General features: G+C 41.7%; 1 protein-coding gene across 2 annotated transcripts in view; it reads right to left on the bottom strand.

The window, feature by feature from the left end:
* LOC143747568 (dmX-like protein 1) overlaps nucleotides 1-15,000 on the bottom strand; it is a 21,302-nt gene that overhangs the window by 1,391 nt on the left and 4,911 nt on the right. The window contains exons 4-8 of one of the 2 annotated variants that reach the window (XM_077240398.1): nucleotides 14,335-14,409; nucleotides 13,450-13,531; nucleotides 3,819-3,939; nucleotides 3,670-3,736; nucleotides 513-685 (exon numbers count right to left, since the gene is read on the bottom strand). In XM_077240398.1, coding sequence (XP_077096513.1) covers nucleotides 513-685; nucleotides 3,670-3,736; nucleotides 3,819-3,939; nucleotides 13,450-13,531; nucleotides 14,335-14,409 — 518 coding nt within the window. The remainder of the gene's footprint in view (nucleotides 1-512; nucleotides 686-3,669; nucleotides 3,737-3,818; nucleotides 3,940-13,449; nucleotides 13,532-14,334; nucleotides 14,410-15,000) is intronic. The other variant, XM_077240399.1, reaches the window with a different exon arrangement.

Here is a 15,000-nt window from a genome sequence, read left to right as displayed (position 1 = left end):
TTATTCTAGATCTGCTGTAAAGCCTAAACAATCTCTGTTACTGTAATCTCCTATTATCTCTGTAAAGCTGCTGTGAAACTCTATATTGTTAAAGCGCTGTATAAATGAAGGAGACTTGACTTGACTTGATCGCATCTGGTTAGGACAGGGTCAAGTCAAGTCAGCTTTATTTATACAGCGCTTTTTACAACACAGTGTTTTAAAGCAGCTTTACAGAGATAACAGGAAAATAATGCAACAAAGTTTGTTTCCAGAAGAAAATAGCGTCACAGTCCAGCTTAAGTAAGTTCAGGGATGTTCATTTCTGTTGTAAAAAAATTTAGTTCATTTACATATATATATATATATATACAGCCGCTCTGGAGTAAACCGTGATGTCATTGTCCAGCTCAGTTCAGTTATTGTATAACAGTGTCAATGCAATAGATCAATATTATTGTTGAGTATTAAATGAAATGTTAAATGTAATGGTGTTGGGCGTCTGCAGGCCGAGACGTCGAGACTGGACTCACCTGGGCATGTGTTTGCTGGTCTTCCTCCAGGAGAAGCCGGTGACGGAGCGAGGGTGAGCCAGGTAAACGAAGGAGAAATTGATCTCCGAGCGCAGGTCGAGCGGGGTGAAGAGTTTGGTGACGTCCGCCTGCCATTTGCTGGAGCTGTACCACACTTTCACCAAACAGTCGTCCTGCAACAACACACACTCACGACTCATCGGATATGAAATGGATGTTTCTTGTTGTAAATAAACAGACGGCGCATTCAAATCGAGGAAGGCAAGATTTTGGGTGAATAACGAACAAAAAGCTGTCAAATGACTTTAGAAAATTTGGAATAAAGTGCACACTTTTTCACCAACGAAAACCGTTTACAGTAGCCATGTTTCCTTTACCATTCAAATTGCGCAAATTGCAAATTTGAAAATATAATTTAGAAAATATCGCAAAAGTTTGGCACAAATCTGTAATGGAAACGCAGCTGGTGAAACTGTTGTTCATCTCTGAGCAATGAGCGCTTTTGAACAAATATATGAAAATCATCGGTAGGTCCAGCACAAAAACACAGCAAAATATTGTCGGTAAACACTTTATAATAAGGTTTCATTTGTTAACATTAGTTAATGTTAGGGGTGTGACGAGACACTTATCTCACGAGACGAGACGAGACACGAGATTGGGTTAACAAGAACGAGACGAGACGAGACACGAGATTGGGTTAACAAGAACGAGACGAGACACGAGATTGGGTTAACAAGAACGAGACGAGAAGAGACACGAGATTGGGTTAACAAGAACGAGATGAGACGAGACACGAGATTGGGTTAACAAGAACGAGACGAGACGAGACACGAGATTGGGTTAACAAGAACGAGACGAGAAGAGACACGAGATTGGGTTAACAAGAACGAGACGAGACGAGACACGAGATTGGGTTAACAAGAACGAGACGAGACGAGACACGAGATTGGGTTAACAAGAACGAGACGAGACACGAGATTGGGGCAACAAGAACGAGACGAGACGAGACACGAGATTGGGGCAACAAGAATGAGACGAGACGAGACACGAGATTGGGGCAACAGGAACGAGACGAGACGAGACACGAGATTGGGTTAACAAGAACGAGACGAGACACGAGATTGGGTTAACAAGAACGAGACGAGACACGAGATTGGGTTAACAAGAACGAGACGAGACGAGACACGAGATTGGGTTAACAAGAACGAGACGAGACGAGACACGAGATTGGGTTAACAAGAACGAGACGAGACGAGACACGAGATTGGGTTAACAAGAACGAGACGAGACACGAGATTGGGTTAACAAGAACGAGACGAGACGAGACACGAGATTGGGTTAACAAGAACGAGACGAGAAGAGAAACGAGATTGGGTTAACAAGAACGAGACGAGACGAGACACGAGATTGGGTTAACAAGAACGAGACGAGACGAGACACGAGATTGGGTTAACAAGAACGAGACGAGACGAGACACGAGATTGGGGCAACAAGAACGAGACGAGACGAGACACGAGATTGGGGCAACAAGAACGAGACGAGACACGAGATTGGGTTAACAAGAACGAGACGAGACGAGACACGAGATTGGGTTAACAAGAACGAGACGAGACGAGACACGAGATTGGGTTAACAAGAACGAGACGAGACGAGACACGAGATTGGGTTAACAAGAACGAGATGAGACGAGACACGAGATTGGGTTAACAAGAACGAGACGAGACACGAGATTGGGTTAACAAGAACGAGACGAGACAAGATTTTTTTCAGAAATCCTCAATGACAAAATTCATGACTGGAAAAACTTTCTGCAGGTGCATTTTGAAATGTTTTAACATTTAACTAATAATCTTCTAATGCATGTCATTTTAGGTCTACTTAATGAGTATGAATTATCAAATGCCTTGAAAGAAAACAATATGCAATATTTTACTTTCACTTTTAAATTCGTGATCACGTAGCCTAGAAATCTAGACGCACCCTAGCGGCAGCAAAATGTATTTTGCAGCCAGTGTAGTGTAGCAACGTTGGCTTTCGAGCTGGAAAACCAAACTCTAGTCAGGCCAATCACATCGTGTATAGAGTTGGCGGGCTTAACATAATGACGGCAGAGTTGTGACGATTCCGTGTGAATTCCCTGCTACTTGAAAACAAAGAAGATGCTGCGGCTGCTGGCGAACAGCGGTCTTTTGAATCGGCTTTCGCCGTGACTCTGGAGGACTTGGAGTTAAGCTTTTCTTTGAGAAAAGAACAAAGAATGGCACTTAAGTCATTCTTACGAAAAAGAAAGATGTGTTCGGAGTTTTGCCGACCGGATACGGCAAAAGTTTAATATATCAGCTAGCTCTGCTGGTGGGAAAACGCATGAGACTCACTCAGCCACAGCGGCTCGTTGCTCTGTTTGATTAGCGCTAGCCTATTGCGTGCAGAGGGAATCTGAAAGACAACCGTTCATCCCGCGTCCCGGCCCTCGGATTGAGGCATGCCATGGTGAGTTCCCAGACTTAACATCTTGGTGTGTGTCAGTGAACTGTGATTCTTACTGCATGAGAAGGATCATCATGCTGGATGAGCAGAGCAGACTTTTACATTAGTTTATAATGGTTTTTATTTTTTTATAAAAACAGCAAAACGACAGTTGAGGCGAATGTGAGTGTAGCGGTGGAATATTTTATGCTTATTTCCCCTTCACGCTCCGACATGGCGATATCGCGAGACAGCTTTTCACTCTACGGGAAATCTCGCCACATTTTAGTCTCGCGAGATCTCGTCACACCCCTAGTTAATGTATCAACTAACATGAACCAACCATGATCAATACATTTATTACAGTTCAGTATTTATTAATCTTTGTTAACATTAGTTCATAAAAATAGTTGTTCATTGTTTGTTCATGTTAGTTCACAGTGCATTAACTAATGTTAACTAATACAACTTTTGATTTTAATAATGTATTCGTTAATGCAGAAACTAACATCAACTAAGATTAATAAATGCTGTAGAAGTGCAGTTCATTCTTATTTCATGTTAACTAATGTAAACTACTGAAATCTTATTGTAAAGTGTTACCATATTGTCTAATAATCGTTATTGACAAAATCCCAGAAAATATGGAGTCATAAAGTGCAAATATCACACATGTACAAACACAAACCTGTCCGGCGGTCGCAAAAAACTCTCCGTCAGGGGAAAACTTGATGAAGTGAGTCGAAGCGGCGGACCTGAAACATCCAGAGAGATTATACTGGTAAGGTTGGAGTGTATTCAGAGAAACTCAGAGTGAAGTGAAGGACGAACACTGACTTGCACTGCCATATGCTCCTCCAGGAGCGCTGAGGACCCCCGGCCTCATCATCAGGATCTGCACTGAGACACACGTTACACCACAGCTGAAGACACGCCGAGCCCGTCAGGAGACACGTACCTGAAGAGAACCGCGTTAGAGAACAGCGTTAGAGAACCGCGTTAGAGAACAGCTTTAGAGAACAGCGTTAGAGAAGAGAACAGCGTTAGAGAACCGCGTTAGAGAACAGCTTTAGAGAAGAAAACAGCATTGGAGAAAAGCGTTAGAGAAGAGAACAGCGTTAGAGAACCGCGTTAGAGAACAGCTTTAGAGAAGAGAACAGCATTAGAGAACAGCGTTAGAGAAGAGAACAGCGTTAGAGAACCGCATTAGAGAACAGCTTTAGAGAACAGCGTTAGAGAAGAGAACAGCGTTAGAGAACCGCGTTAGAGAACAGCGTTAGAGAAGAGAACAGCGTTAGAGAACCGCGTTAGAGAACAGCGTTAGAGAACAGCGTTAGAGAAGAGAACAGCATTAGAGAACAGCGTTAGAGAACTGCGTTAGAGAAGAGAACAGCATTAGAGAACAGCGTTAGAGAAGAGAACAGCATTAGAGAACAGCATTAGAGAACTGCGTTAGAGAAGAGAACAGCGTTAGAGAACAGCGTTAGAGAACAGCGTTAGAGAAGAGAACAGCATTAGAGAACAGCGTTAGAGAACTGCGTTAGAGAAGAGAACAGCGTTAGAGAACAGCGTTATAGAAGAGAACAGCATTAGAGAACAGCGTTAGAGAACTGCGTTAGAGAAGAGAACAGCGTTAGAGAAGAGAACAGCGTTAGAGAACTGCGTTAGAGAAGAGAACAGCGTTAGAGAAGAGAACAGCGTTAGAGAACAGCTTTAGAGAACTGCGTTAGAGAAGAGAACAGCATTAGAGAACAGCGTTAGAGAAGAGAACAGCATTAGAGAACAGCGTTAGAGAACTGCGTTAGAGAAGAGAACAGCGTTAGAGAAGAGAACAGCGTTAGAGAACAGCATTGGAGAACAGCTTTAGAGAACAGCTTTAGAGAACAGCGTTAGAGAAGAGAACAGCGTTAGAGAACCGCGTTAGAGAACAGCTTTAGAGAACAGCGTTAGAGAAGAGAACAGCGTTAGAGAACAGCTTTAGAGAACAGCGTTATAGAAGAGAACAGCGTTAGAGAACAGCTTTAGAGAACAGCGTTAGAAAAGAGAACAGCGTTAGAGAACAGTGTTAGAGAACAGCGTTAGAGAACAGCGTTAGAGAACAGTGTTAGAGAACCGCGTTAGAGAATCGCGTTAAAGAACAGCGTTAGAGAACCGCGTTAGAGAACCGCGTTAGAGAACTGCGTTAGAGAACAGCTTTAGAGAACAGCGTTAGAGAAGAGAACCGCGTTAGAAAACAGCGTTAGAGAACCGCATTAGAGAACAGCTTTAGAGAACAGCGTTAGAGAAGAGAACAGCGTTAGAGAACAGCGTTAGAGAACCGCATTAGAGAACAGCTTTAGAGAACAGCGTTAGAGAAGAGAACAGCGTTAGAGAACCGCGTTAGAGAACAGCTTTAGAGAACAGCGTTAGAGAAGAGAACAGCGTTAGAGAACTGCGTTAGAGAAGAGAACAGCGTTAGAGAACAGCGTTAGAGAACAGCTTTAGAGAACAGCGTTAGAGAAGAGAACAGCGTTAGAGAACAGCGTTAGAGAACAGCTTTAGAGAACAGCGTTAGAGAAGAGAACAGCGTTAGAGAACCGCGTTAGAGAACAGCTTTAGAGAAGAGAACAGCGTTAGAGAAGAGAACAGCGTTAGAGAACAGCGTTAGAGAACAGTGTTAGAGAACCGTGTTAGAGAATCGCGTTAAAGAACAGCGTTAGATAACAGCGTTAGAGAACCGCGTTAGAGAACTGCGTTAGAGAACAGCTTTAGAGAACAGCGTTAGAGAAGAGAACCGCGTTAGAGAAGAGAACCGCGTTAGAGAACAGCGTTAGAGAACAGCGTTAGAGAACAGCGTTAGAGAACAGCATTTGAGAAGAGAACAGCGTTCGAGAACAGCGTTAGAGAACAGTGTTAGAGAACCGCGTTAGAGAACCGCGTTAGAGAACCGCGTTAGAGAAGAGAACAGCGTTAAAGAAGAGAACAGCATTAGAGAACAGCGTTATAGAAGAACGTTAGAGAAGAGAACAGCATTAGAGAACCGCGTTAGAGAACCGCGTAAGAGAAGAGAACAGCGTTAGAGAAGAGCGTTAGAGAACCGCGTTAGAGAAGAGAACCGCGTTATAGAAGAGAACTGCGTTAGAGAAGAGAACAGCGTTAGAGAACAGCGTTAGAGAAGAGAACATCGTTAGAGAACAGCGTTAGAGAACAGCGTTAGAGAAGAGAACAGCGTTAGAGAAGAGAACAGCGTTAGAGAAGAGAACAGCATTAGAGAACAGCGTTAGAGAAGAGAACCGCGTTAGAGAACAGCGTTAGAGAACAGCGTTAGAGAACAGCGTTAGAGAACAGGTTTAGAGAACAGCATTTGAGAAGAGAACAGCGTTCGAAAACAGCGTTAGAGAACAGTGTTAGAGAACCGCGTTAGAGAACCGTGTTAGAGAACCGCGTTAGAGAAGAGAACAGCGTTAAAGAAGAGAACAGCATTAGAGAACAGCGTTATAGAAGAACGTTAGAGAAGAGAACAGCGTTAGAGAACAGCGTTAGAGAACCGCGTTAGAGAACAGCTTTAGAGAAGAGAACAGCGTTAGAGAAGAGCGTTAGAGAACCGCGTTAGAGAAGAGAACCGCGTTAGAGAAGAGAACCGCGTTAGAGAAGAGAACTGCGTTAGAAGAGAAAACAGCGTTAGAGAACAGCGTTAGAGAAGAGAACAGCGTTAGAGAACCGCGTTAGAGAACCGCGTTAGAGAACCGCGTTAGAGAAGAGAACAGCGTTAGAGAACAGCGTTAGAGAAGAGAACATCGTTAGAGAACAGCGTTAGAGAACAGCGTTAGAGAACAGCGTTAGAGAACAGCGTTAGAGAAGAGAACAGCGTTAGAGAAGAGAACAGCGTTAGAGAACCGCGTTAGAGAACAGCGTTAGAGAAGAGAACAGCGTTAGAGAACAGCGTTAGAGAACAGCGTTAGAGAACAGCGTTAAAGAACAGCGTTAGAGAACAGCGTTATAGAAGAGAACATCGTTAGAGAACAGCTTTAGAGAACAGCGTTAGAGAAGAGAACAGCGTTAGAGAAGAGAACAGCATTAGAGAACAGCATTAGAGAACAGCGTTAGAGAACAGCGTTAGAGAACAGCGTTAGAGAACAGTGTTAGAGAACCGCGTTAGAGAACCGCGTTAGAGAACAGCGTTAGAGAAGAGGACAGCGTTAGAGGACAGCATTAGAGAACAGCGTTAGAGAACAGCTTTAGAGAAGAGAACAGCGTTAAAGAACAGCGTTAGAGAACAGCGTTAGAGAAGAGAACAGCGTTAGAGAACAGCGTTAGAGAACAGCGTTAGAGAACAGCGTTAGAGAAGAGAACAGCGTTAGAGAAGAGAACAGCGTTAGAGAACCGCGTTAGAGAACAGCGTTAGAGAAGAGAACAGCGTTAGAGAACAGCGTTAGAGAACAGCGTTAGAGAACAGCGTTAAAGAACAGCGTTAGAGAACAGCGTTAGAGAAGAGAACATCGTTAGAGAACAGCTTTAGAGAACAGCGTTAGAGAAGAGAACAGCGTTAGAGAAGAGAACAGCATTAGAGAACAGCATTAGAGAACAGCGTTAGAGAACAGCGTTAGAGAACCGCGTTAGAGAACCGCGTTAGAGAACAGCGTTAGAGAAGAGGACAGCGTTAGAGGACAGCATTAGAGAACAGCGTTAGAGAACAGCTTTAGAGAAGAGAACAGCGTTAAAGAACAGCGTTAGAGAACGGCGTTAGAGAACAGCGTTAGAGAACAGCGCTAGAGAACAGCGTTAGAGAAGAGAACAGCGTTAGAAAACCGCGTTAGAGAACAGCTTTAGAGAACAGCGTTAGAGAACAGCTTTAGAGAACAGCGTTAGAGAACAGCGTTAGAGAAGAGAACAGCGTTAGAGAACAGCGTTAGAGAACAGCGTTAGAGAAGAGAACAGCGTTAGAGAACAGCGTTAGAGAACAGCGTTAGAGAACAGCGTTAGAGAACAGCGTTAGAGAAGAGGACAGCGTTAGAGGACAGCATTAGAGAACAGCGTTAGAGAACAGCTTTAGAGAAGAGAACAGCGTTAGAGAAGAGAACAGCGTTAGAAAACCGCGTTAGAGAACAGCTTTAGAGAACAGCGTTAGAGAACAGCGTTAGAGAAGAGAACAGCGTTAGAGAACAGCTTTAGAGAACAGCGTTAGAGAAGAGAACAGCGTTAGAGAACAGCGTTAGAGAAGAGAACAGCGTTAGAGAACAGCGTTAGAGAACAGCGTTAGAGAAGAGGACAGCGTTAGAGGACAGCATTAGAGAACAGCGTTAGAGAACAGCTTTAGAGAAGAGAACAGCGTTAGAGAAGAGAACAGCGTTAGAAAACCGCGTTAGAGAACAGCTTTAGAGAACAGCGTTAGAGAACAGCGCTAGAGAACAGCGTTAGAGAACAGCGTTAGAAAACCGCGTTAGAGAACAGCTTTAGAGAACAGCGTTAGAGAACAGCTTTAGAGAACAGCGTTAGAGAACAGCGTTAGAGAACAGCGTTAGAGAACAGCGTTAGAGAACAGCGTTAGAGAACCGCGTCGGAGAACAGCGTTAGAGAAGAGAACAGCGTTAGAGAACAGCGTTAGAGAAGAGAACTGCGTTAGAGAATAGCGTTAGAGAACCGCGTTAGAGAACAGCGTTAGCGAAGAGGACAGCGTTAGATAACAGCTTTAGAGAAGAGAACAGCGTTAGAGAACAGCGTTAGAGAACAGCGTTAGAGAAGAGAACAGCGTTAGAGAACCGCGCTAGAGAACCGCGTTAGAGAACAGCTTTAGAGAACCGCGTTAGAGAACAGCGTTAGAGAACAGCGTTAGAGAACAGCGTTAGAGAACAGCGTTAGAGAACAGCGTTAGAGAACAGCCTTAGAGAACAGCCTTAGAGAACAGCCTTAGAGAACAGCCTTAGAGAACAGCCTTAGAGAACAGCCTTAGAGAAGAGAACAGTGTTAGAGAAGAGAACAGCGTTAGAGAAGAGAACAGCGTTAGAGAACAGCGTTAGAGAACAGCGTTAGAGAACAGCACAGCGTTAGAGAACAGCGTTAGAGAAGAGAACAGCGTTAGAGAACCGCGTTAAAGAAGAGAACAGCGTTAGAGAACAGCGTTAGAGATGAGAACAGCATTAGAGAACAGCGTTAGAGAACAGCGTTAAAGAAGAGAACAGCGTTAGAGAACAGCGTTAAAGAAGAGAACAGCGTTAGAGAACAGCGTTAAAGAAGAGAACAGCGTTAGAGAAGAGAACAGCGTTAGAGAAGAGAACAGCGTTAGAGAAGAGAACAGCGTTAGAGAACAGCGTTATAGAAGAGAACACGGTTAGAGAACAGCGTTAAAGAAGAGAACAGCGTTAGAGAACAGCGTTAAAGAAGAGAACAGCGTTAGAGAAGAGAACAGCGTTAGAGAAGAGAACAGCGTTAGAGAAGAGAACAGCGTTAGAGAAGAGAACAGCGTTAGAGAAGAGAACAGCGTTAGAGAAGAGAACAGCGTTAGAGAAGAGAACAGCGTTAGAGAAGAGAACAGCATTAAAGAGAACAGCGTTAAAAAAGAGAACAGCGTTAGAGAACAGCGTTAAAGAAGAGAACAGCGTTAGAGAACAGCGTTAAAGAAGAGAACAGCGTTAGAGAAGAGAACAGCGTTAGAGAAGAGAACAGCGTTAGAGAAGAGAACAGCGTTAGAGAACAGCGTTAGAGAAGAGAACAGCGTTAGAGAAGAGAACAGCGTTAGAGAACAGCGTTAGAGAAGAGAACAGCATTAGAGAACAGCGTTAGAGAAGAGAACAGCGTTAGAGAACAGCGTTAGAGAAGAGAACAGCATTAGAGAACAGCGTTAGAGAAGAGAACAGCGTTAGAGAACAGCGTTAGAGAACAGCGTTAGAGAAGAGAACAGCGTTAGAGAAGAGAACAGCGTTAGAGAAGAGAACAGCGTTAGAGAAGAGAACAGCGTTAGAGAAGAGAACAGCGTTAGAGAAGAGAACAGCGTTAGAGAAGAGAACAGCATTAGAGAAGAGAACAGCGTTAAAAAAGAGAACAGCGTTAGAGAACAGCGTTAAAGAAGAGAACAGCGTTAGAGAACAGCGTTAAAGAAGAGAACAGCGTTAGAGAAGAGAACAGCGTTAGAGAAGAGAACAGCGTTAGAGAAGAGAACAGCGTTAGAGAAGAGAACAGCGTTAGAGAACAGCGTTAGAGAAGAGAACAGCGTTAGAGAAGAGAACAGCGTTAGAGAAGAGAACAGCGTTAGAGAACAGCGTTAGAGAAGAGAACAGCGTTAGAGAAGAGAACAGCGTTAGAGAAGAGAACAGCGTTAGAGAAGAGAACAGCGTTAGAGAAGAGAACAGCGTTAGAGAAGAGAACAGCATTAGAGAAGAGAACAGCGTTAGAGAAGAGAACAGCGTTAGAGAAGAGAACAGCGCTAGAGAAGAGAACAGCGTTAGAGAAGAGAACAGCGTTAGAGAAGAGAACAGCGTTAGAGAAGAGAACAGCGTTAGAGAAGAGAACAGCGTTAGAGAAGAGAACAGCGTTAGAGAAGAGAACAGCGTTAGAGAAGAGAACAGCGTTAGAGAAGAGAACAGCGTTAGAGAAGAGAACAGCGTTAGAGAAGAGAACAGCGTTAGAGAAGAGAACAGCGTTAGAGAAGTTGGATTGAAAGTTTTGTTTTCATGGCAAATAAGTCTTTCTGCTTTGCTGTTTTTTTTGTTTTTCTTTATTTAGTTTTCTAATATGACACTTGTTTTTTCTGAACAAAGGTCCAAAAAAGAAATAATGGCATGGTATACCAAATGTGTACAAATAAGGGAACTCGAGTTACAGATAAATATCCCTGATACATAACATAAAGGTGTTCCATGCAGATCACAGCGGTAACATCAGAAGGGTGGGGGGGGGGGCATATATATATATAGATATAAAAAACACTACCATAACAAGTTATCCTTAGTTAGGTAAATAAATTAAGGGTTACAAAGATATAATGCAGTATAAAAAACAGTACAAGGTTATCACATTCCCAAGTGATCTAATACAGGCTTGCATATTTTCCTATATATATCTATTAATCATTGTTAATAAAGCACTAGTATTGCTCACTATGCAGAACATTAAATGTTGGGACAATGTCCAGTTTCCAGCTTTGAAGAATCAATCTCTTTGCATAAGCATAAAGAGCTTTGCTGTTTGTTAAAGCAGTTTTGCTGTTGGGCAGTTACACAGATATGGTTTTATTCTGATCAGTCTGTATTTACAGAACACTTGATTCAAATGTGCATGAATGGATACACACAGATGTGCACTTCTTTTGTGGGGTGGTAGGAGTGTTAAATAAAAAATGAAGACGATTATGGCTGTCTTTATTTATCAATTCAGTTGTTTAATATCTATAAGTTTTGTAACATTCTAAGCTCTTAATTCCACAGATTCTACTAACCGGTCGGTGTATTCACCGCTTCGGAGGAATAAGGCACTGTAACAATGCATTTACATTTACATTTATTCATTTAGCTGACGCTTTTATCCAAAGCGACTTACAATTGCTATATATGTCAGATTGCACAGAGGTCAACTAGGGGTTAAGTGTCTTGCTCAGGGACACATTGGTATAGGCTTGGGCGGTATCCAAATTTTGATACCGTCAAACCTCCTCCCTATTTTACCGGGGTATACGGTATTACCGTGACTAATTAAAAATTAAAAAATTATGACATAAGGCTCAGACAGCATCACCAAACTGTTGGCTTGTGCCTACACCGTTCAGAAACTGAATACCAGATCGGGCAAAAAAAACACACAAAAAAAAAATCAAGGCCAACCCGTGCATGTTGTGTCTGATCCCTGCTGACGGCATTAAATGTAATATGAGCCGTAGCCCTATTTAGACTCGACTATTTTTAATACGTGGGCCGTTATAATATGATGGCGCCAAATAATTGTTTAACCCAGGTGCTGAGGGGGTGGTAGATATAAATACTATTTATAAATGAGCAAAAATGGGACAATTAATAATATTTAATTATTTTAATTATGACAATTGTATTCATTTTATTAATTAATTTAAATTAAATTAACAAGCAACACGCAAGAAGTGCATTTGTAAATCCGGTGACACGCGTCGATTGATTTTTATTAATACAACTTTTCTGTCAGTGCTGCAAAGATTAAGTTGACGATCGCCATCTCCTAGTGTACGCGCATATATAGAGAGAAATGCAAATCATGGATTACATAATCAGAAGGTATAGGCTAGCCTTTTTCTTTTCGTTTTGAATTGTTTCGTTTAAAGAAATTGATGATTGATATCTCCGTAGTGAACGCGCCTATAGAGAGAAAAATGCACATCCTGGATTAATCAGAGTATGCTACCTATATTTCTTTTCCTTTTGAATTGTTTCGTTTAAATAAATTGACGAATCGCCATCTCCATAGTGAACGATAGAGAGAAATGCACATCATGGATTAAATAATGAGAGTGTAGGCTAGCCGTTTTCTTTTCGTTTGGAATAGTTTCGTTTAATTTGATGATCGCCATTTCCGTATGAACGCGCATAGAGAGAAATGCACATCATGGATTAAATAATCAGCGAGTGGCCTATTTCTTTTCGCTTTGAATTGTTTCGTTTAATGAAATTTCAAGCTTTATTTAGATATAGGCCTATCTGTCATGTCTGTGAGACATACACTGAGTTTCGGTTAATTTATGATGAGATTTCAATGCAAGTGACCGCGGCGCGCCAGCGCACGATCATGTCATGATTATGTTGTCTGCTATATTTGATTCTTATTTATTATTGGTTGATAAAAAAAATATTAAAATTAAGATACAATTTATACAAAACGAAATTCACTTTAAAGAAAGGCCTTTTACAAAATGAAACTTAATTAAGTGGTCAATGTCTGTCTCCCGATGCATCCCATCTTACTCGTGCTGTTCAGTTTTCATTATCAACGTAAAAAAAATAACATTATAATATTTTAACAAATATAAACTAATGCGCTTATTTAATGAACTCGGGGCAAAATGCATCTTCGCAGCAGTGAGTGGGTGGTGTTTCCATCTCTCACGGTCACCTTTTTTATTGCAACATTTACAAATTGCCTCGTCAGTATTTACCGCCTCTCCCTTCTCTCTCTCTCTCTTTCTCCTCCACACTGTCACTTGATGACAACTACATAAGCATTTTTAGGCATTGAATAAATTATATTTATATATTATATAAGTGCCGGTAATGACGGTATTGAAACTGATACCGTTGCTATTTTAAGACCCCGCGGTATACGATATTACCGAAATACCGCCCAACCCTAGTCTCACAGTGGTTTCGAACCCGGGTCTCTCACACCAAAGGCATGTGTCTTATCCACTGCACCATCAATCACCCAATGCAACAATAATAATTTTACTTGTAACAGAGTAATATTTGACCAGTAGTATCTGTACTGCACTCGAGTAAGAGAGTTGTGTGTTTTGTGAAAGGCAGATGTGACGTACCGGTCGGGTGCCACGCCAGGATCTGTGCGACGGACTGCAGGACGAACTGCCCGCTCTTCTGCCAATGATAGTTCAGCTTCTGCTAAACAGAACAACACCAACATCACACGCCAACATCGTTTACACGCATGCGTTTGTCAGATGCTTTAATATTCTGCATTCAAGGTGTGCACTGGGCTTCAAACGTTTGGAATAAGTACGCTTTTTATGTTTTTTAAAGAAAAACAAGGCTAAATTTATTTGATCAAAAATAAAGTAAAATATCTAATTTCATATTTTTGTGGAAACCGTGATACATTACTGTTCAAGAGATTGGGGTCAGTAAGATCTAGAAATTAATATTTTTATTAAGGCAAACCACATAAAATTGATCAAAAGTGGCAGTAAAGAGATTAATAATGTTAAAATAAAAGCTGTTCTATTCAAAGAATCCTGAAAAATAAAATCTGTGACAGTTTCCACAAACTATAATAATCATAAATGTTTCTTGACCATCAAATCATCATATTATAGTGATTTCTGAAGGATCATGTGACACTGAAGACTGGAGTAATGATGCTGAAAATTCAGCTTTGATCACAGAAATAAATTACACTTTACTATATATTCACATAGAAAACAGCTGATTTACATTATAATAATATTTCACTGTTTTTACTGTATTTTTTTATCAAATAAATGTAGCTAACCCATAAGAGACATAATTATTACTTCTGACCCCCAGTGCACAGTGTATTAGTTCGTCGGTTCATGCATTCCCTGGGCATCGAACCCATGATCTTGGTGTTGCAAGCGGCACGCTCAACTATTTGAGCTATTTTCAGGAAATTCTTCCGCATTGAACACCTTAAAAACCAGAGCACGTTTAGTCCAGAAGAAACTCACTTTCTGTGCTTTTCCTTGCGGACTGACCTCCACTGGCTCGAACACACAGATGATGTTTCCGTACGACGCCGCGATCTGAAAACACAGCAGATTTAGGAAGTTGGCACAGTAAAAATCCTGTTCAGATTTTGAAAGCCTTTCACTGATCACTTCAAACGCTCTCCATCGTTTCGACCGGTTCGTCTGTTGCGCTTCCCTACTTCAGGAACGTTCCCACGCTCATGCATTCGACCGAACAATGAGCCGTAACGCGAGCACAACACGGCTGGATGGTTTTAATTAAGGGAAAGCGAGAGCTCTTCGTTTAGAGTTTAGACCAACACATGACCGGCATGTAAATGACGACTGGTTCAGGAACAGCACTGGAAACTCTTCAGTTCGAAGCACTTCACAGAAAAAACATGTTTTAAATATTGCATGAAAAAACATGATTCTATCCTTCATTGAGTTATTAAAGCAATGAGTACAGCATTTGATTACAATATAAGGATAATATTTGGTCGTTTTGAATGTGCATCCAGAACTAAAAAGTTCCTACTCATCTCAACTCAAGAAGGAAATTATACACTTACATAAATAAAGAAACCCAATTTCACATCGCCAGGCTTCACTCCACTAAACTGGCCTGTTATCTATAATAAACCAGCCCAAAAAGTCAAGGCAAAA

The sequence above is a fragment of the Siphateles boraxobius genome, unplaced genomic scaffold (genome assembly GCF_051911475.1).
Source record: "Siphateles boraxobius isolate OS27281-9 unplaced genomic scaffold, OSU_SipBor_1 228, whole genome shotgun sequence".
NCBI lineage: Eukaryota > Metazoa > Chordata > Actinopteri > Cypriniformes > Leuciscidae > Siphateles > Siphateles boraxobius.
This window is presented reverse-complemented; position numbering and strand designations above follow the sequence as displayed.